A 23,686-nucleotide genomic window follows, 5' to 3' on the forward strand; every position below is an offset into this window, starting at 1 on the left:
TCATGAGCAGTGGTTCCTGTAGGACAATGATGCAGCAAAAGCCCTAACTTCATGGGCTTTAATATGAAGCAAAAGCCCTAACCTCATGGACTTTAATATGAAGCAACAGCCCTAAGCTCAAGGACTTTAATACGAAGCCACAGTCCTAACCTCATGCACTTTAATATGAAGCAACAGCCCTAACCTCAATGACTTTAATATGAAGCAACAGCCCTAAGCTCAAGGATTTTAATATGAAGCAAAAGCCCTAAGCTCATGGACTTTAATATGAAGCAACAGTCCTAACTTCATGGGCTTTAATACTTTTGCACTTACAGTGCTAATCTCATGGGCTTTAAGATTCGCACATTAAAAGCCCACACATCATGGACTTTAATACTCATGCTGCAAAATCCCAAACCTCAAGTACTTTAATATGAAGCAACACCCCATATATCATGGACTTTAATATGAAGCAACAGCCCTAAGCTCAAGGACTTTAATATGAAGCAACAGCCCTAAGCTCAAGGACTTTAATATGAAGCAACAGCCCTAACCTCATGGATTTTAATGTTCATGAATTCAACATTTTGTTTTTGGTTTTCATTGATTTCATGATTATCACAACAACAAATTTAGAGGCACACTAAATAATGATCTTTATGTCAACACAATACGGCCCATCCTCCAATCCACAAATATACCTTAAATCACTTAACACAATACAGCCCGTCCTCCAATCCACAAATATACCTTAAATCACTTAACACAATAGAGCCCATCCTCCAATCCAAAAAAATACTGTAAATCACTGTTAAGACAATATGACCCATCTTCCAATCCACAAATAATAACAACAAACATGACTTATCCCTCTAATCCACAAATTGTTCTAAATCAGTGCTAATACATCACAAGTACTCCATCCTGAATACAAATGTTGCAGATCACTGTTACAATTCAGATCCACCAACAAACTACACAGACCCAGATCTGCAATCACAAATTACTATTTATTAGGAGTCTTCAGCAGAACAAACAACACTGATGCATTATGGGACAGTAGATCAGGGTCTACATGTTGCTTCCAGCTGGAAACAAATTAAGCATGCATACTCAGCAAGTGCCATGTAATATTAGGGAATATTAAGTATGTAATATCAATTAGTGTTCAGACAGATTTATTAATATTACTTTAAGGAACTGTTCTGATTTATGTTTTGTGTACATCCGACAGTCTTGGCAATTATTTATTCTACGTGTTGAAAGACAACATCTTGCACTGGATACATCGTGCACTGGATTAAAACAACCACTTCATTTCATCTATCTTGCATTAGATTTCGTCATTCTGTAATTTGCTACACTGTCATGTTGCTATTATGCAACAATAGTGATTCACAAAACTGTTAAGGGCGCTATATTATTATAATTTATGGTAAGTACTTGTGTTTTTCAAAACTGTGATGGACAGCTGATCAGCGTTCCCACAAGAATTGAATTATTACACTTGACCCTGTTGCCACAAAGCTCCTCAACTACACTTCCATTTCTACTTGCTTATAAGGCTGATGCAACTGCAAACTGCACAGACTAGTATCTGGTATCACATAATGCACTGGCAGCTCTGGGTCAGTGCAATTTTTATTTTATAATTAGAAGAACAAATGATGTAGACCCTTTTTGCCCCCACACTGTGTGACAGTAGATCAAGGTTTACACTGTTTGCAGTTGGACTGGACTTACAAGCAAGTAAGTATGGTATGCACATAAGCTCTGACTCTGATGACTGAGGGACAAACTGATCAACACAAAGGTTTACATACATTTTTATTGGCAAAGAATCTTCACAAATGATGATGGGTTACATAAATGAAGATGGGTTACCATATTGTATAAAAATTTAATTCAAGAATTTAACAAACTATTGTTCAGAAATTTTAAGTGCTCACTCAAGTTTCGGAGTTTAGTGAAAAAGTTCTGTTGTTACAGCTTCACTAAAAAATTGCATATTTTTTAAATTAAAATTAGAGTTTTAAAATATCTTTCTTAATAACTTAGTTTACAATAAATAACTCTGCTACTCAACATTTAACAAATATCAAGTATTAAAACAGACTCATAATATCTTGAATTTTCTGGTAGCTATTATGGACTAGTGATTTCCTCAAAACAGAAATTTCTCAACTTTTTCTCTCAACTTTTGTTTTTGTCTAAGCTGTACCAGATTCACGGGCATCCTTTTTATCTCTACTTCTACCCTATAATGTTACAAGTATCATAGAGTAAGTTTCATTTTGAGAATTTTCAATACTTTTAGTGATGCTGAGGCACTGTGTATAAAGCTTGTGAAACTTTTAATAGTTCCCAACTATGTGACATTTGCAAAGTGGATTATTAGAAGTCATTTGACGTGAAAGGAATTTTTGTGAAATTTTCAAATATAAACACAAATTGTTGTTAAACTATTGAAAACCTGATTATTTATTACATTATCAATTTTTAAAACATCCAAAAGTGTTACATACCTTCTTCCTGATCCACCCTGGCTTGCATTAGCTGTTCATTTTTCTCCCTCAGTTCCACGATGTACTGATAGGCTTTCTCCACAATTTCTAGGGTGCTCTGTAAAACATTGGAAAGAAGAGAACAGTAAAAGGAAGTTGTTGTAGAGTTTAACGCCATTTTTCAGCACACGATAAGCTATACATGGTGGCCAGTATTAATGGTGGAGGAAGAACCCGGAAAACACACAGAAAGAACCACTGACCCACGAGAAGCTAATGGCAAGCTTTCTCACATACCCAAACTGGCTGAATCCGAGACTCGAACCCATGCAGAAAGAGGTGGTAAAAGAAAGTAGCACCAATCAATGAATAGAATGGTAGCTTCTTTAAAGAACTAAGTTCAAAACAAGAAGCAAAAGGTGAAAATTTAAAAGTATGTCAAAAGTATGTGCTAGATACTTGTCTCTACATAACCCCATCTCAACCCACTACTGCATTTATACAATAGAATATTATAAAATTGCTCAATCCAAAATTGTAATCAAAAGAAATTGAAGGAAGATAGGACATGCATGCAAACCCAAAATTAAAGCATTGCTGAAAAACTTTGGTCTTTCCAAAGACCTTACACAAACAAATATGCAGTACTGTACAGGATTCATGGCAATCTATGTTAGTTTAATGCAATGGCTTTTGTATGATAAACAAGAATAACTGGCATTTTTTCAAAAAGAGAGAGAGAGAAATAGAAAGAGAGAATATAAGCACATTTGATAAATGTGGAAATAATTTAACTTTCTGAATTTAAATGCACTAAGATGCTTTGAAACTTGATTACTGAATTTAATACTGAACCTGAAAACAAGAAATTATATTAAAATTGTATCTTTCAATGGCTTGACAATACATTTTTAATTAAATAATTGGCATATAAAGATTAACTGAGGACTGAAATTTTTTACAATTATTTTTCTTAATATTATTTGCATTACTTCTTCCAGACACGAATATTTACTGATGCTGCAATATTTTCCACTTGTCACATATTAGAGAACATAATTTTTCAAGACTAGATTTAGTCTCTGAAATTTTTTAACTTAGCCATGCATGCACGGAGTTTACTTCCCTCTAAGGAGGTTTCATATGTGAGGTTCTGAATGGGTATTGTGAACGAAAACAATTACAGACACTAACAACCATCAAACTAGTTTAAAATATGATTAATTTTCAAGACAAAAACTATGAGAGAGTGGATACTTTGCTGAAAGTAATTAATGTGTAAATGCAGATAGTGTGTTTGTGTGTGCGTGTGGGAGAACAAGTCTTGGCACTAATGCAGAGCAAAACATATGTTAATTTTCCAGCAGTTTACTTTTTTGTCACAATTCCTTCCAAGCACCACCCTCAACACATGAAATTGTAGTTTTTCTTTAAGAAATGTACAGATTTCAATATGTGTTTGCTTATTAATCCATACATATGTGCTAATATGACAAAAATTTCCCTTCCAATATGACTCAGTTAAAGGCAACTGACACCATAAATATGTTAAATTCTGTCAGAAAAAAGAAATTAAAATTTGACATTGGTGTTCTTAATGTAAAGCTATATACTAAATCTGGTTTAAATCCATTAAGTCATTGAAACATAAATGAACAGAAACAAAATTTTGGACAAACTGACAAGACTGATGGATCGATGGATCTGTTTAAGACAAAATGTTTATGACCCCTCTACACATATAACTTGGACATAAAGACACTTTTAACAAAAAATATGTCTTAACAAAGGTGACCACTAGAAATGTTGTTGTTGTAGGGTTTAACACCATTTTTCAGCACACTGCTATACCTGGCGGCCAGTATTAATGGCGGAGAAAGAACCCAGAAAAACCCCGGAAAGAACCACCGACCCACGAGAAGCTACTGGCAAGCTTTCTCACATACCCACATTGGCCGAATCCTAGACTCGAACCCACGCAGACAGAGGTGAGATGGCAGTGATCCGTAACGGAGAGCGCTTTAGACCACTCGGCCACTCGGGGCCCCACCACTAGAAATAAGTTTTCTACTAGCATAAATTGGACAAAAAGTGACTAATAAATCTAAGAGGTCATAAATGACGTGCCAGATTCATTCAGTGTGACAGAAACAAAAGCAACAAAAGTTCTTAATGAATTTTATTCTACTTGATATTTTTGACAGTCTACAGAAAAAGACCACATGTAAGACCAATGTTCCCTAAAGGGCACACTCTTGAGCTGAAGTATTTTTCCTGACATCACAGTTGCTGCCATTTTTATTTGGGACATGTAGTATAATCTGACAGTTAAGTGGCAATACATTAGAATATTTAATACAGTTGGTCAGTTGTGTTAAGTAACAGTACATGTGGAATATTTAATATATTTGGCCAATTCTAAACTTGTGTTAAGTAACAATACATGTAGAATATTTAATACACTTGGTCAGCTGTGTTAAGTAACAAAACGTAGAATACTTAATATACTTGGTCAGTTAAGTTGTTGTTATTGTTGAAGGTTTTAATGCCATTTTCAGCACAAGATAGGCTATACATGGCAACCAGTATAAATGGTCGAGGAAGAACTCGGGAAAACCCCGGAAAGAACCACCGACCCATGAGAAGCTACTGGCAAGCTTTCTCACATACCCGCATTGGCCAAATCCGAGACTCAAACCCATGCAGATATATGTGAGATGGCAGTGATCCATAATGGTGAGTGCTTTACACCACTCGAGGCCCCGGTCAGTTAAGTAACATTACAAGTGGAATATTTAATACACTTGGTCAGTTGTGCTATGTAACAATACATGTGGGATAATTTGTGTACTCAAGCAGTTATTTTTCATGGCAATAAATGTGGCATATTCAGTATACTTGAAAATTTATATTCAGTGGTAGTAACTGCAGAATACTTGGTATAAATAACATGTTAAGAAAAGGCAATGTTTGGTATATTTTAGCAGTTATGCAGAGTGGCAATACCAGTGGAATATTTGGTATATGTGGGCAGTTATGCTAAGTGGCAGCACATGTAGACAGTTATTTAGTGGCAATACATGGGAACTATTTGCAATACTTTATTTTGTTTGGTAAGAATACATGAGACATACTTGGTATACTTATTATGTTTTGTAACAATACATGGAAAATATTTGGAATACTTTATTACTTTTAGTGACAATACACGAGACATATTTGGTATTCATTAGTATCTTTTAGTAACATTACATAAGAAATATTTGGTATACTTTATTATGTTTAGTGGCAATACATGTGGAATATTTTTGTATAACTAGGCAATTAGATTGAGTGGCAATGCATGTGCGATATTTGGTATACCTGGGTAGTTATGTTGAGCAACAATACACATGGGATGGTCTAAAAAAGTTTAGGATTCTGAACACTGATTTAACAGGCTGATGAAAAGGTCACCTAACAAAACTTCTGATCATGTCAGACCTCCCTCTGTGAGTTCTGACTTAAAACAGATTATATATTGGAATGAACCAATAAATATGATTATTGTCTGTATGTTAACTCAGTATGTATGTTAACTCACAGGAGTTTCCCTTTCCTTGAGGGTGATGGTTGGCAAGATCTCTCCAATTTTACTGATCCAGTACTTGATCTTCTCTTTCCTCTTTTTCTCCACTTCATTGTGTATCATTCTCTTGCGGTCTCGATCACTTTGTTGGCTAAGAAGAAAGACACACAAAATTTAAGCAAAATGTTCAGAAAAGAAAAACAAATATACTGACACAAAGTCAGAACACAGTAAGGACAATAAAGTTCTCAGTGACAAATTATATGGCTTTTGAGTTCTCAGAACAATGAAAAAGCCTTCCAAACCAAACCTGTAATCTTATCATCTTTAAATGAACCCCATACAAACTGGTGAAAGCCGAAATGTTTCCAATAACATATCTGCTGCCAAGTGTTTTTGTTACAGACCCTGGCTTTAGTCTCAAGCTGCTTACAGGTTTGGATTTACAAGGTGCTTAGCTGCCAACCTCCCTGACAATGGGGTGGGGGAGGGTTACAGACTCAAAAAACTTGGACATCTTTGACAGCCATATTCGTGGCATGTTGGCAGATTTACCATAGATTTTATATGGTGTTTGGAAGTTGAAATAAATTCATTCAATCTCAAGATACTGTTGCAACACATACATAAATAGAACGCAAAACAGGCCTTATGTATGTATTTATACTTTTGATTTTTCTCCAGTATGCCTTGTTCAAAATGGCCAATTTCGGTGGTCGCATAAAGGAGAAACTGCCAGGTTGCCTATCATTCAGGCAAAATGGTCTGCTAGCAACCTTACTGGAAAGCATCTAAAGATGATAGACTTGGCATTCTCTGATGTTATTATCAGACTTCCACACATATAATCACAAGTTTCTTTCTTTAAAATCCATTGGACTGCGGAAGTCTTCAATGGATGTAGTCTTGGCTGCTCTCAATAATACAAATTCCATCAACGAGTTCTACAAATACTGTTTTCCTGGTTTTTCTCACTTTGCCAATGATTCATCCTTCCTGGAATCAGACACACTGTTCAACATTTTGCCTTATAAAAATTCAATACAGCTCCAAGTTATTCAAACTAACAAAATAATATACGAAGCAAATTTTCATTTCAAAGAAACACAGCTGCCGAATGTAAACTATCCAATAGTCTTTTAAAAAATATCGCTTGAACATTATAGTTCAAAACAACGAAGAGTAATAGCTTTTATTTCTTCAAAGTCCGTATCTTTAATTTATTAATTTCAAAACTTAATTGGGTTGTTCCACTACATGTAAATGAAATACACAAATTAGCTTAATAGTTTTCTCACAATGAATTCTTAAAACAATACCACCCTAGCTAGTTTCCAGTTGGTCAAGTTGGCCTAACTTGAGCAAGCATGTTTATTTATCTCTGACTGACTTACATGTATCTTTTTATAACCTTCATGGCAATCAACTGTATAAACTGCCCTGGGGTAATATTTATCTATGAGCTGAGCTTAACTAGTTCATTCCAGTTACATGGTAGTGCCAATGAATACTCTATCTTCTTTTTTTTAAAACTAAGATTCCTGAAAACTGTTTGTTAGTTTTATTTTGAAAAAAGCATGAACTGAGCTTAGGGGTTTAGGTATCAAAAACCGTGTTTTAAAAATGTAACGTTGTGTTCTGGTAGTTATATAGGTACAAAATGAAATGATAAATATATATTCTGATGACTTCTACTGAACTGGCTCATATTTTTATACGACACTTATTTCATGCTTGGTTAGCGGAAAGTTTTGAATAGAAGAGAATACATGTATTGATACAATGGGCTTATAGGTCATAGTAACATCAGTATGGTTAAGCTTAAATAGAGTCTGAGGTAACAAAGGTATGACTATCAGGAAAGTAATCTTGTCCATACCTCTGTGTACAAAGCAGTCAGAAGATGCAATTAACTTTCTCATTTTGCTGAGCATACAGTTCAGTTCACAAATTTTTGTTTCCCCACACATTGCCAGCCCATGCAGCAATTACCATATATACTTGCTATACAAGCTGAGTCAAACTTCAAACAATAAAGATCCTGACCTGCCACAGCATAATGTACCTGTAGATCCGGGTCTATGTTGTTTGTTCTAATGATTAGTCCTATCAAATTGAATAGAATGACTTGGATATCTCACAAAGACAATGCAACTGGAGTACAATTTAACAGCCACAATTATAACCCAACAATTAACAGCAAGGTTTGCACACTGTTGGCAATTAAAATGAATTAAATTTAGTGATGAAATAATCCGATCTCCCTCTCCGTGAAGTTCAGATTTATTTTTCAACAAAGGAAGAACACCTCACACCAACCTAACTCAATTACATCTTGTTTTCTCTCTCTCTCTCGGGGCCCCGAGTGGCCGAGTGGTCTAAAGCGCTCTTCGTTACGGATCACTGCCATCTCACCTCTGTCTGCGGCGGTTCGAGTCTAGGATTCAGCCAATGTGGGTATGTGAGAAAGCTTGCCAGTAGCTTCTCGTGGGTCGGTGGTTCTTTCCGGGGTTTTCTCGGGTTCTTCCTCCACCATTAATACTGGCCGCCATGTATAGCCTATCGTGTGCTGAAAAATGGCGTTAAACCCCACAACAACAACAACAACAACTCTCTCTCTCTCTCACACACACACACACATAGATACATGCACAAAGTCAACAAGTCTAGTTTATTTACTGTACTCAAATTTAGTTTATTTCTTTTACTAATTTGTATTTTTCAGAAAGCTGTAGCGACATAAGTTACTATGCTGTGGATTAGTGCCAACAGTAAAATTCATATCTGTCCCTATTTCTTCTTCATTGCAAGCCAGAGGTGAAAATCCACTACACTCCTTTATTGTGTGCTGACTACCTTGTTTCTCCTCAATATGCATAAACCTGTTGGAATAATAACCGCTTGCATAAATTCTTCATTTCTTTGGGATTCTATTGATATTTCATGCCACTTGAATGAGCCAATCAAAGTTTCTCTTGCCAACACAGCCCCTTATTGACTGATAAAACAAGCACTTTCATTGGTGTGAAGGTGACTGTTTCATTGTGCTGCTGATAATGTATTTGTATTTATGCATACTCATGAAAAATGAGGAAATCTCAATACAGAACATAGTGTATTATCACCTGTGGCCTTGGATGATGAAGCCTTTTATGAGATGGGTGGGGCGGGTCGACTGGCAGTCTAACCCTGCCTTTAATGTGATGATGTGCTGTACAACCCCAAATCAAAACAACTATACAGCAAGTCGTGTTTATGTTTCGATTTTGCAACCAAAGACTAGTAAAAATAAGTGCATTCATATAATCATCTGTGGTAATTTTGCATATATATCTCTCTCAAAGAAATTTAAGGATTTGGTAAAAAGTATTTTCAGTTGACTTTTAGCTGAAAATCGAAATTGTGTTCTTGATATTCTATTTTGTGATGCTGAAACAATATGCACCCAATTTGTTAGCCATAACTTTAATCCTTTCTTCTGCTGTTTGTTGTCTCCTTCTCTATTATTTTCTAGCATATTTAATTTTACAAGTTTTCCCAATCATCGTTAATTTAAAATAATAATAGTCACTTTAAGACGTAACATGGTGTTCTGCTTTCTATTTCAGTAACCTCTCACAACATATGCTCTCTCTCCAATATTGTGAACTTACCCTTTGGGTTTTTAAAATGTTGTTGTTGTATGATTTAACTCCATTTTTCAGCACAAGATAGGCTATACATGGCAACCAGTATTAATGGTGGAGGAAGAACTTGGGGGAAAAGACCCAGAAAGAACCACCAACACACGAGAAGCTAATGGCAAGCTTTCTCACATACCCACATTGGCTGAATCCGAAACTCAAAAACACGCAGACATAGGTGAGATGGCAGTGATCAGTAATGAAGAGCGCTTTAGACCACTCGGGGCCCCTTTTAAAATGTAAATATAACCTCAGTGTAAGAAATTTTATATACATGTACAAGAAATTAAGAATGTCTTCACCAATAATGAAAACATTTTAAAGTTAAGCATCTGTGATGGGAACCATGTTTTATCAATGTGATAACGCGTTCTTTTTAGACAGCAGCTGTATATGAAACATTTTCATCAAATATATAACACTGTTTATATTTTGGGTGGTAAAATATGTATGTATCGTGAAAAATTGTCTACAGATATACTGTTACATGTCTTGAGAGTGAGTCTTGAGTGAGTCATGAGCATGAGTACAATGCCTCTCACTCTCAAAAAAGAATCTGATGATTTCTTGCACTGTTTCTTCATTTAACGTCAGCTGATAACATCGATGTTCTACCAAATTTTATTTAAGAATAAAAAAACATGCCAGTTACTTTATTGATATAGGTAACTCTGCCCCACACCACTCTCTATCTCTCTCAATGAAACTCTTCAGTGAATGCTTGCTGGGGTGATACATGTAAATGGTTACTGACTTGGACATCTCATTCACTATTTGTTCGAATAACCTATCAAGTAATGATTGTTGTAGATCACAGTCTTAAACATATGTAGTTTCCCAACCTGTTTTATTATAACACCAACCTCTGAAAATCTCAGTATCAACTTTACTTTATCCAAGATTCACTCTTTTTGCTCTGTGGAGATTTGAACCTAGGTCCATAAGTTACAGTACCATCGCCTTCCCTGCACGCACCAACACATGTACTCAACCATCCACACATTACCAATAAACAATAATACAAAATTGTTGGTTTAGGCATTTATGTTTAGCAGACACGTGTGCATATCGACCCAGTAATTAATTCTCAGCTAATTACACAGTCACTCCAGATTCCTACGACAGAAATCAAGGTATATAGATGTTACCAACCAGATATAATAAACAGTAATAAGCATTCTTTGTAGGATCCAGATAGCACTTTCCACTCTATATACACACACACATATGGAGCATAAACTAATGAGAAATTTCTTGGCACAACAGTACATTCATTGTATCTATGATCATACAAACTGCATTTTTACTGTAGTCAGAGAAAGTTTAAATCTGGATGGCACAGACTTTATTAGAACAAAGTTAAATTCTGAATGACCTGTCATTCTGTCATCTTTACTAAGACAAAGTTAAATTTTGAATGACCTGTCACCTTTATTATGACCAAGTTAAGTTTTGAATGACCCGTCACCTTTATTAGGACCAAGTTAAATTTTGAACGACCCGTCACCTTTATTATGACCAAGTTAAATTTTGAATGACCTGTCACCTTTATTAGAACCAAGTTAAATTTTGAATGACCCAGTTAAATTTTGAATGACCCATCACCTTTATTAGGACCAAGTTAAATTTTGAATGACATGTCACCTTTCTTAGGACCAAGTTAAATTTTGAATGACATGTCACCTTTCTTAGGACCAAGTTAAATTTTGAATGACCTGTCACCTTTATTAGGATCAAGTTTAAATTATGGGCAGTCTGTAGCATTTATTATGACATCATTTGGATGGTCTGTAGCCTTTACTAAGACAAACTTTAAATTAGAATGTCTGCAGCCCTTATTAGAACAAAGTAAAATGCTCGAAAAGGCAATAATCATTGAGCTTTCAGAATTTTCTAAAAATGGGTCAATTTTATTGACCGTTTCATTTTAATGATGTACATACATACAAACCACTCTAAAAACCATAGCTGATTTATTTTAAATCAGTGTTTCCCAAAGTATGTGGTATCGCCCCTTTGGGGGCAGTAAAATTACCAAGGCGGAGTGCTAATGCTGATTAAAGCTTGTTACCAGGTAAGGTAGGGGGTGATGAGGATAATGGGGGGGGGGGGCAAAAACATTTGGGAACCACTGATTTAAATGATGTAAGTACACCCAAACTTCAAAGATTTTACAGGTTTATGCCTGAGCTTAATTTCATGATCAAAAGTTTCATGAATGTGCAATCCAATGTGTCCGCCACGAACCAACAATAAAGACGAGGCTAAACTATTAAAGAAATTCATAAGTCTTGCTTGCTGACTTAAGTGACATTCTGATTAAAAACTCTTTTAAAATATCATCCCTATAAGCTGTCACACTGCCGATAACCTAGTAATGTGACTGAATTTTTGTTTAAAGCTACATTAAAAATCCAAAACACAACAGTCCTCTTTCACTTACAGACGAATGCAAAGCATGACTATGTTTTGTGAATGGAGTTACTCTCAAAGTATGGGTACTATTACAGTATTTAGTGGATTGCTGTTAAACCCAGTAAACAGACAATAAGAAAATATGCTGCCAAGTCATTTTACTTGTACTATTTTCAGGAGTTATAGGATATCTAATTTGTGCATCTAGCGGTTTTGCTAAGTACCCTGAAGTGCTAAGTACATGATGCATACCAATTAGCAAAAATACCAACCTGCTAATTTTAAAACCAGTGCAACAGGAAACAACTTTTTTTGTGCCTAATAGCCAAAAGTAAGAGTGGTCATGAAATCTTGGTCAGTAGAATGCTTTCTGATGAAATGTTTCAGTGCTGTTTAGTATTGGTGTCAATATTTTACGGTGGCTCAGCACAATTTGTATCAACGTCAAAAGTTTTCACATCATGGTCCTTGCAAGTTTTGTAAAATTCTATTCTGTGTTTTTTGGGAATAACTTGTTTCAAGGTTTTCTATGTGTATTTTCAACAAAAGTGGTTTTATGTGATGGCAGATCAGAATGTAATGAATTTTTTTAATAAAGATCTTAATACCGTACCTGGATGCATTCTTTCAATTTGGTAAAGTTCTATTTAGCTACTTTTGGTTAAAGGTCAGGTCAAGGCTATTCTATTTTTAGTCATGGATGCCACTTTTGATGGCAGATTGGTATCATTTCTATAAATCTCAAAAATATTTATGCATGGAATCTTTACATCAAATTTGATCGAATAGTGTTCATTGTGGGGTTTTTTATATATAAAAGAAGTCCTTTAAATGGTTTTTTAATTTTAATCAGCCATAGCCATATTTGATGGTAAATCAGCATCGTATGAAGAAAATGGTCAAGTCTTAGTGCCAAGAAGCTTAGTACCAAGTTTGGTCAATAGTTTTCAGTGGTTTTGAAGAAGTCAAGTTTGGTCAATTTTTTTTAAAGGGTTTTGGAGAAGACTTTGTGGTTTTTCTGATTTTAGTAATTGTGGCCATATTTTATGACACAATCTCCATTAAACATTGTAACAAACAGTGGTTTCTGCCAGGATGCTTTGCATCAAGTCTGGTTGCAAATAGTCTGCATGTTTTAAAAAGTTGAAATTAGCAGCTGTTGACATATGGACAGGTAATGGCTGATCAGTATCATTTTACAAACCCGAAATGTTCTCAGAATGATTTTTGTCAAATTTTATCAAAATCTGTTCAGCTGTTTTTGGAGAAGTCATTTTAAAGTTTTTCTATGTTTAGAACTGACAGCCATGTTTGATGGTGAATCTGTACCAGCTGTACAGACATTAAAGGCCTTTATGCCAGGACGCTCTGTGCCATGTTTGATGGTGAATCTGTACTCCATGTACAAACATAAAAGGCCTTTATGCCAGGACACTCTGTGTCATGTTTGATGGTGAATCTGTACCAGCTGTACAAACATTAAAGGCCTTTATGCCAGGACACTCTGTGCCATGTTTGATGGTGAATCTGTACCAGCTGTACAAACATTAAAGGCCTTTATGCCATTATACTCAGTGCCATGTTTGAATGAAATTGGTCATGCAGTTTGTTACAAGGAGAAATTATCAACTACTGATCGACAAAGAAACAATTAACAAAGTATAATACCCATAAGGGTAAAAAAAATAATCTGTACAACAGAGTAGAAACTATACTTATGCATATCTTAAATCAATAAGCAATTCTGTATAACTGAACATTCTAGTTCTTTTCGGCCTCACTTCTCCCTCAACAATGAAAAACCATCGCTGCCAAAAAAATATTAAATTAAAGAAACTTTCAAATAAACGAAGAAAACTGAAACAAATAAGCATGCTTGTAAAATAAAAATAAAATTATTAAAGCTCAGACAATAAGATCAATACACAAATAAAACAAAAGAAGCAAAAACAAAACAGAAAAATATGAACAGAAACAAACAAAAAGTACATGAAACAAACAAACACAAAAGAAAACAGTTCTCAAGTGAAATAAATAAAAATCAAACTGGTTAAGCTAACATAAAATGAAACAAAGATACAACAGAAAATGTAAATACACATACAACACCATGGCACAAACGCTACTGACAAATGAAAAAAACATGATAGTCAATATATCAATTTTGTGAAAAGAACAAAGGGCGCTCCTCCTGTACTGTAAAGGGAAGATTACACTTATTGGGCCAAGAGTGCAAAATATTTGAACATGGAACATCAGGTAAGACAAAATGGTATAACACAGTGTAAGGCTGTTAAATGAAGCAGCTGGTTAGTTGTCACACAATACAAGTAAATGTAGGACACTGCCACCACTCACTACAGTGACCACAGTGCCACTGACAGCATCAAGACTGTCCCTCAAATTGGCTAACACAAACAGTTATTTCAAAGAGTTCCCAATGTTAGCAGGCTTAACTTTTATAAAATGTTTATTTTCCATTTCAAATCAACTCGGTTCAATTCATTAGAACCTTATAACACAACCAATGAGTGTCTAGAGGGACCTAATTCATTAGATTCTTCACATACAAGAAATCAGGATGATTTTTTTTTAAAACAGATAAATATCTAATTACGGTGGCTGAACATATAGTCCTCTGAGTTGTTTAAGATTTTAAACCAAGTCTTCCATCGATATTTTATTTTCTTCAGCTAGAATATATTCTACTCTTTTTCTCTGTGGTACAAATAAAGTCTTACGTGATGATAGCTTTGTCAAATAGGTTACACAATTCAGCCAAAGATTTATTTGTCTTCAGTACTGTAACCAGATTTTTCTGCATGTAAGGATAAATAGTCTGTGTTTGTTAATAATTTTCAGGATTCAGAGTAGCAAGAGACAGAAATTATAAAGATGATATTATTGTCTTATTATTAATAATTGTTACAGAAATTTTTATTAAAGGTCTGTGCAATTTGCAGTTGGGCTCATCTTATAAGTGAGGATAGATGGTATCTATTGATTTTACCGATTCTGTCACGACTGAGGACAAAGATATTTTGTACAATCACTGTTTTCATCCTAATGTAGTCTCATATAAAAAAAAAAAATGGCCTTTCTGAGGCCAAAAGGGTCAGGCTGACTGAAACATGCAGCTTACTTCATCTCCTTTATGCAAGCCAAGGGTTGTCAATCCACTGTGACCCACATTAACCCCTGGTACCGTATTCCATGTATTTTTTAGTACCCTTTACTTTTTTGTACACAATCCAGTTATCAAAATAATAATTATTTAAATGTATCATAATTTTTCGTCCATATCACTTTGTATTTTTCGAAAAAATCCATTACATTTATACTAAGAAGATTTATGTTTGCCAAAAAAAGTCTGAAGATACAATGTTGCATTCTGTTTTTATAAAAGTTAATAACTAATTGGTGAGAAAATACAAAGATTGACACATATGCATGGATACTCACAGTATAGATCAAGGGATGTCACATGACCCACCCACCCCAAAACCATACTGCAAATATATATAGCCATATATATGTATAAATACTGACAAGTTTAAACATGCAAATGAAGCTGAAAATACGTCACAAGTTTCAGTTCAAAATGTTTAGTAAATATCAGTGTTAGTTTCAGACTGCTTACTGTAGTAACTCCAGCAATGACTGACTGACCACTCCACCCCCTGGCAAAAAATCCTGGACACCCATGTGCATAAGCTCTCTAATTGTAATTACAATATCTACCGGTGTTTATTAACAAATGGACAAATGACTTCACAGATAATACCTTTAAGTATTATTATTAATTAGTCTCCTTATTAAGCCTGTCAACGTAACAAAACACCACGTGCATTTTAGAACTTGCTTAGATGCCCTTTCGTGTTTTCTTATCCAACAAAAAGTACATCTCTGTACATACTAAAGTGAAGACCACAGTCCACTGGTCAACTAGTCTTATTGTTTCATTATAGTCAAACAAACAAAAAAATATAAAAACCTTGTCATTTTCCATCACAAATTTTAAAGTCACGGATTCCGTTAAATCGATTTGTATATACATTGTATATACATACACTATCTTTTAAGTGCTTGTTCTGTTTTGACTTGGACTTAATTAACATTATATTGCAAATCTCTTCTATGTTATACCTCATTATTATCTTTAAATGGTCAGATCGAATAACAAGTAATGCTTATAATCGCTTGTCCTTATAACATCTGCTCTATGGACAACGGCTTCAATAGCACACTGACAGATTTTCATTTCCCTAAGGAGAGCCTCATTTCCCTAATGGCAACCTCACTGATTTGGCCTCTTCTCTCCATTCTTGCACCTCAATCTGGTTTCAACTGGATAACCAAAGCGCTAAGCATGTTTAATTACCATGTAAATATCACTGCGTAGCCATGTGGTTGTTGGTGTCAATGTACATAGTAATTAATACAGGAATGAATTGTGGATTGTCACAATGTCAGGTAATTGAAAATAGTCTTTTTCTCTTTTTGTTTCATCGCTCTCTCTCACACATGCGCAAGAGTTCACACACATTAACTAAAACGTGATTTGAAGTTATTTATTTTTTTAATTGAAATTTGATATTATATTATTGTTGCTGTGAAATACAAGTTGCACTTAATTTTTTGACAATGTGGTCTTGTATCATTGCATACAATTTACCCATAAATAATACTCGTAACTAAACCTAAAAAAAACTAATACATTAATCATTTTGCCAACATTAAACAACAAAACAGCTACATAGCTCAAAATACAGACGAGCTTGCATACTTAGATACAATCCTCTCTCTCTCGTTCACTAATAACAATAAAAATCTTTCTGAGTGCTTTTTTTCTATTGTAACTAGATTCTTGAATTGAGCGCAGAATGAGAAAGAAAATATGTTTACTTCGTACATTTGTACTGTTAGGTTGTCAAGTAGCGTGTGTTACGTAGAACTTGATCAGGTACAATCCCTTTATTTTTCATACATGGTCAGTACCACCAAATAATAATTTATTTATTTTACATATAATTTTTCGTACACTGAAATTAGTAATTATTTTTTCATGTATGAAAAATTACATGAAATATGGTATATATAGTAACCTGAAATGGATTTCGGAACAAGCACCCTCTTTGAGAACAAAGATTGGTTGGCCATAGCAAGTGAAATCAATTGACAAGTCTCATTACATGACCTGTTAAACATTCACTATGGTGACATCTATTATAACTGGGCCATGATTAAAAATGTTACCATGACCTAAAGATCAAATGAGGTGAGCGAATATGTCACACAATGATTTGTCTCAACTTAATAATGATTCATCCAATATATGAACAAAATCAACCACTGGCATAGAAAACATTAACTAATGACATTTTTTAAAAACCAAATCTATGGCACACATTTTATAGGACTGTAACCCTGGACAAAGGTCAATGGTTCAAGGGTACATGTCACCTACTGATCTGTCTTAGATCCAAAATGACAAGTATGACCCAAAGAAAATCAACCAAGGCAGTTAGGAAATACAAGAAAACAAAAAAGGAATAAAAACTATAACCCCAATTTTGCACGAATTGACCTTGACCCTAAGGACAACCAAGCACATTGTAGAACGAATGGTCTTACTTTCATAATGATTAATGCCATGTATGATGAATATCTAGTAATTTAGAAAATATAAGCAAATCCAAAATATTTAACCAAAAACTACCAGTATGGTAACTATTGATTAAAATCAGCCCAATGATATGTTTAAATGACTTAATAATATTTTTGCAAATGTGTGTACTATAACAGTAACACACATATTAGTCTTTACTTTGATTTTTAATATGAAATTATGACATATATAGCAGGAAATGTTAAACAACATAATCTAACATTCCATGAACAAAGATGTTATTTTTGTTTGTGTATAACAAAACACAAGTACAATGCACAGGGAGAAGAAAGTTCAAACTCGCAATTTCTTTAAGTACTAACGTGTTTAAGCTGATATGTGATCTACTTATTTATATTGCTATTCACTATGGGGACTTAGTGGTAAGCATGCCTGACTCAGCCAAAAGAGTATGGGTTAAAATCCTACCAATGGACCAGTATGGTCAGCTGTCAATGTATGACCTTGGACAGGGCATTTACCCCAATTGCCCATAGCACTAAATAACCTATATGCATTGCCATAAAGAACAAAATGAACATCAGACAGCGATAATACTCTAATCGTTACATTTTTTGAAATACTTTTAAAACCTCAATATCAGAATTATGTTTTCTTTTCCTAAACCAAAACGACTAAATGAAAAATATGTTTATTCAAGCTAATTGAAAAGTCAAGGACCCAATATCAAAAAGAGTGGGTTGAATCTTTCCTCCAGTGTGAATTGACCGTATGCCAGAAGGTAGATCGCTCCGCCTACTGAACAGGTGACTTGACAACCTCTTAACCTCCAACAAACATTCTGTGAAAATGGCGGGCATGATAACATTAAAAGATCTACCAGACAATATTGGTGAGCAATATTTGCCATATGAAACAACATTGAGACAGAGACAGAAAGCGAGAGCATTTATCCATCGCTTGCACTTCTCTAAGTTACGTCGGTATGCGGAGAACTCGCCCCCACGTATCTGGAGAAGTCGCCCCAGAGTGGTTGGAGAAGTCGCCCCAATTGGTTGGAGAAGTCATCCCAAAACTTGTCACCCAAATAACCTTTATATAACAGAGTTAAGTCATCTTTTACATGATTCATGTTCATATTTTTATATATACGCGATCACAAGAGATAGTAACTAAATTAAAGCAATATCATGGTAATATTTATAAGGACGAAATCAAGTCTGTATATAACCTAATGAATGATGACAGTATAGTGATTAAAAAGGATGATAAGTCAAACACTTATTATTGTGAATCAAGATGATTATGTTAAAGAAGTTGAACGTCAATTAGAAATTAAATAACAAAATTTCAACATGCATTAATGAGATTGCTAAATATAATAATTCCATATGTGAGGAATTTGATACTTTTCTCTAATAACATACGTACACCTCAAAAATAATAATTCCGTATATGAAGAATTTGATACTTTCCCTCTTAACATATGTACACCTCAATTCTACATATTATCCAAAACTCAAACAAATCCTGACCATAATTTACCTTTAAATTTTCCAGGACGACCCATTATATCAGGTTGTAATTCATATACTGAAAACCTATCCAAATTTATTGATAGTGTTTTACAACCTTTAATGAAATCACTTCCTTCATACATTAAAGATGCAACTACTTTCATTAAAAAGTCGAAGTCTATTCCACATCTATCTGATAATTTCAATCCTGGTATCATTACATGTAACATTACTATATACCAACATTCCGCATGCAGATGGTATTGAAGCATGCAAATATTTTCTTGATAACAATCCTAATAATAGCACACTATCTAGCGAAGATATATGTAAAATAATAAAAACTTATCTTGGAAAATAATCATTTTCAATTTAATAATACGAATTACATACAGATAATGGGTATTAATATGGCTCCTATATACTCTTCCCTTTCATGGGTGAATTAGAAAATGATTTTATTAAAAACGAAAAGTTTAATCCATTTCTTTGGTTCAGATTTTTAGATGATATATTTATGATCTGGAAGTATTCAACTGAAGAACTGAAAAAAAATTATTGATTGCCTAAATCATTTTCACCCGACGATTACATTTACTTATACTGCATCTAGTACGCATGTTTCATTTTTAGACGTAAATGTAATACAAAATATTGATAACACTATCTCTACAAATATTAATAAAATGCATCTAATGATTTGAAGAGCAGAGAAAAAGGGACAGATAACACTTATTTTTCGTTAAGTACAGAAGCAGAGTTGATCAAATGGAAAAGTTGAAAAATTGCAAATTTTATAAATTTAATAAGTTATTAAGTTGAAGAAAAACAACAATAAATAAAGCCTTAACCATGCGGCGACATCTCGGAATTACTATATATGATCCTTGGGGCAACTTCTCCAAACCGTTGCGAAATTTGTAAATATATACAATAGCCTAGTCGATATTGACAGAAGCAACTTGTCGGAGGAAAATGGCAGACGTAAACAGTGCATGGAAGTGTGTATAATAGCGCTCGCTGATTGGTCAATCAAGCAGATTGATTGACAACTGGCGATAGGTCAGTTTGGCTGTCACGAAGAAAACATTCCCCTTGTCATGAATCCGACTGACTGCAAGACACTGAAAAAATTCTTAAAGTGATCAATAGGTTCCTCCTGACCACCTTCCATGATAACAGACCATAAAAGTAAGCTTAACTTAGACAACAGAGTGTTTTCTCCGATGCAAAAATCCACATCTCTAAAAGTGAGATAATAACTTCTCATACTGCACAGTTGCAATTTACACATCATGTCAAACAACATGTATAACAAAACACAAGTACAATGTGACTAAGCATTATGTCACAAACAATGGCATTACAGCAAACATTTTTTCCTGATGGGACTGCAAAAAGTCAGCTGGTTGCAGTTCTGCTAAAGACTACTATAAAGACAAAAACTGCCCCAAAACACAACTGATATTCATGAGCTTAATTTTTTTCTTCCAAAATGTTATATGTACTTACCAAATTATCTTTTCTCAGATCACCTGCAATCTGCCAAATATAAGCACCCGTAAGTCCCACAATTTCAAAATCCAAGTTAAAACAATGATAACCCTACCTCTTCACTGGCCTACATTTTAATATTATTATCTCCTGCTGAAAATGAAAAGTTTATGTGGATTTAAAAATATATGTGTTATATGGGTACACAAAATTTACATCTGGCATTTAGTGCAAGTTGCCAGTTTGTCCAGTCACTGGACACATGGTTCAGTCTAGGTTTTAGCTTGATGAGGCCACAGATCCATCAAGATTTTCACAAGTTTGACATGGGTCACTTCTTTTTCTTCTGAAGTCTGCTGTCAGATATATGAAGAAAGGTATTAAATATACCCAAATAATTATACTTCAAATAAATTATTTTGTTAAACTGACATTTTTCTTCACTGCACTCACCTTTAATGTATTCATTAAAATAAACACTACTCACAAATCCCCATGTCCATTTCTTACTGTCACCACTTAGCTACATTAATACACTGGCAAACCCACAGGAGAGATGATATTATGCCATAGGTCATCAGTTCACACAGGAAGTGTCCACTTCAGTGGCCAAAAAAAAAAAGAAGGGAAAACCTGCTGTTGTGCCTTAGGTTATCAGTTCACTCAGGAAATTTTAACCTCAATGACACATAAACAAACCTGGGGGAAACCTGCTGTTGTGCTTTGCTAATCTGTATAAGCCTAAGCATTAATCTTCTACAAGTTTGTGTGAACCTACATATATATCTAGAATGGTATTATTTTGACCATCTGTGATGCAAAAAATATACTACAATAAATAACAAAAAGAATCTTTAAAAGAACAATTTTAATGATACTTTACGTTTTTTCCTCTCATACAAGACACAACACATATCATCTTTATATTTCCTGATCAGTTAACTTTTATGAAAAATGTTGTATTTATATTCATGCTGCAGCCAAAAGAACTATTCTATTTCAAATTTTAATAACATCTTTATAATGGTGTGATTGGTTGTCAAAAGAAATCATTTTAATTAAGTTTATCATTCTTTTCAAAGCAGGGAGTATAACATAACACTAAAAAAGATCATTATCAACAACAAGAGTCCCTTGAGAGGACTAATGCTCTGCTGGTTGAAATGAGTTACCAGGTATTCAGATAAGCTTCCTTTTTTAACTGCAGTGTTTTCAAATTCTGTTGAACATAATCGATGTCAAATTGTCACCATTTGTATTTAGAACTAACAAGGCATCAAAACAAAGTTTTCAATAGAAAGCCAATGTTAATAAGACTTTCCATTTTGAAGGAGCAACAATAAGATTTTCAAGATGGATGCCACGGTGGCCATATTTGATTTCACACTGGCACCAGTTTTACTGAGTATCAACTAGACATCACACAAAGTCTTTCGTGCCCTATACTGTACTAATATGACTAAGAGTAGCTTTACAAAGATGTAAAGATGGCAGCCATATACCAGACGTTAGATTGTCATTTAGGACCAATAAACCATCAGAAGAAGTCTTGCTGTGAAAACCTTATGTTGAAATGACCATCTATTCAAGAAGATCAGGAAGATTTTCAAGATGTTTGTTGTTGCAGCGATATTAAATGCATGAGTTGCACCATTTTCATTCAAGGCCAACTAGATAGACTACGGGACAATTGTGGTTGTAAAATTTCAATGCAATTGGCCAAGTAGTTTAGAAGGAGTAGCAATAATGAACTTGTGCTAACAAATGAACAACAGATAAAATGCCACCCCATAGGCTCTCCAGGCCTATAACCAGCAAAACTATTTATAAAAAAAAAACAAAAACGTAAAATACATAAACTTTTCACAAAATACAGCAATTATAAAGTTCAAGGGATGTTGCCATTATGTACTGTAACTACTTGGACAATCATGTGTTTTCAATAGAAATAAGTAGGCAAATTTCTTCAAAACAGAATCAGAGAATGCATTCAGATCAGGCAACTTCACTGAATTACAAATGCAATTAAACAATCTTTTTTATACATATTTTTAATCATGTAGTAATCATGTAGTGCATTCTCAAGATAGTGAAAGCCAAAATTAAGCACATATATCAATGGAATAACTAAGTATGCATCTGTAGGTTACAATAATATTTGATTTTACAAATCATGAAATTTAGATGCTACTCACAATATACGTGTACCATATATATTTGCTTATGAGTCAAGTCAAACTGCAAATATACCATACATACTTGCTCATAAGGCAAGTCAAACTGCAAAGAACAAAGATCTTCATTTGCCATAGCATAATGTGACAACAGATCTGGGTGTATGCTGTTTGTTAATTACTCATCACAAACTGCACAAATCAAATCTGCTGTTGCATTATGTGACAGCATCTGGGTTTTTGCAGTTTGCACCTGGTCTCATCTTATAAGTAAGTATATGTTGTAGAGTATTAATAAAGTCCACTTGTCATTGGCATCATGTTATCTAAATTTTGATTTAAGAAACAAAATTGTTAATTTCTAAGCACAATGACAGATAAAAAATCTGTGTCCCATCATGCACATACACACTCTCTCTCAAGGACAGAACTGAGTGCATGGTTGATGGAATCATAAACAAGAAATCATGCCCATTTTAACACCCCCACCTTAAATCTGCAGTTGTGACCCCATGAGAAAGCATGGTGTGCAGTGATATTCTCCAAGAAAAGCTGCTGAAACTGTCATCATGCATAAGGTTATGTTGGAGGGTTTTCCTTACCCCTCACGAACTCACTCCACCTTCTACGTGGTGTGAATAAATGAAAAATCATGTGAGCTGTACTGTAGGTGAAGTATGGTGATTTGGCAATTTTATTAAATTGGATACGATCTGATAC

At 34.4% G+C, this 23,686-nt stretch overlaps 1 protein-coding gene across 2 annotated transcripts in view; it reads right to left on the reverse strand.

Annotated features, from left to right (window-relative positions):
* The window catches only part of LOC149793701 (uncharacterized), a 55,394-nt gene that overhangs the window by 15,541 nt on the left and 16,167 nt on the right, over positions 1-23,686 (reverse strand). The window contains exons 2-4 of one of the 2 annotated variants that reach the window (XM_089967700.1): positions 20,811-20,840; positions 6,070-6,205; positions 2,508-2,604 (exon numbers count right to left, since the gene is read on the reverse strand). In XM_089967700.1, the coding sequence (XP_089823826.1) occupies positions 2,508-2,604; positions 6,070-6,177 (205 nt within the window). In that variant the 5' untranslated portion in view covers positions 6,178-6,205; positions 20,811-20,840. The remainder of the gene's footprint in view (positions 1-2,507; positions 2,605-6,069; positions 6,206-20,810; positions 20,841-23,686) is intronic. The other variant, XM_089967699.1, reaches the window with a different exon arrangement.

Source organism: Sinohyriopsis cumingii, chromosome 8, assembly GCF_028554795.1.
Source record: "Sinohyriopsis cumingii isolate HCF-2022 chromosome 8, ASM2855479v2, whole genome shotgun sequence".
Lineage (NCBI taxonomy): Eukaryota > Metazoa > Mollusca > Bivalvia > Unionida > Unionidae > Sinohyriopsis > Sinohyriopsis cumingii.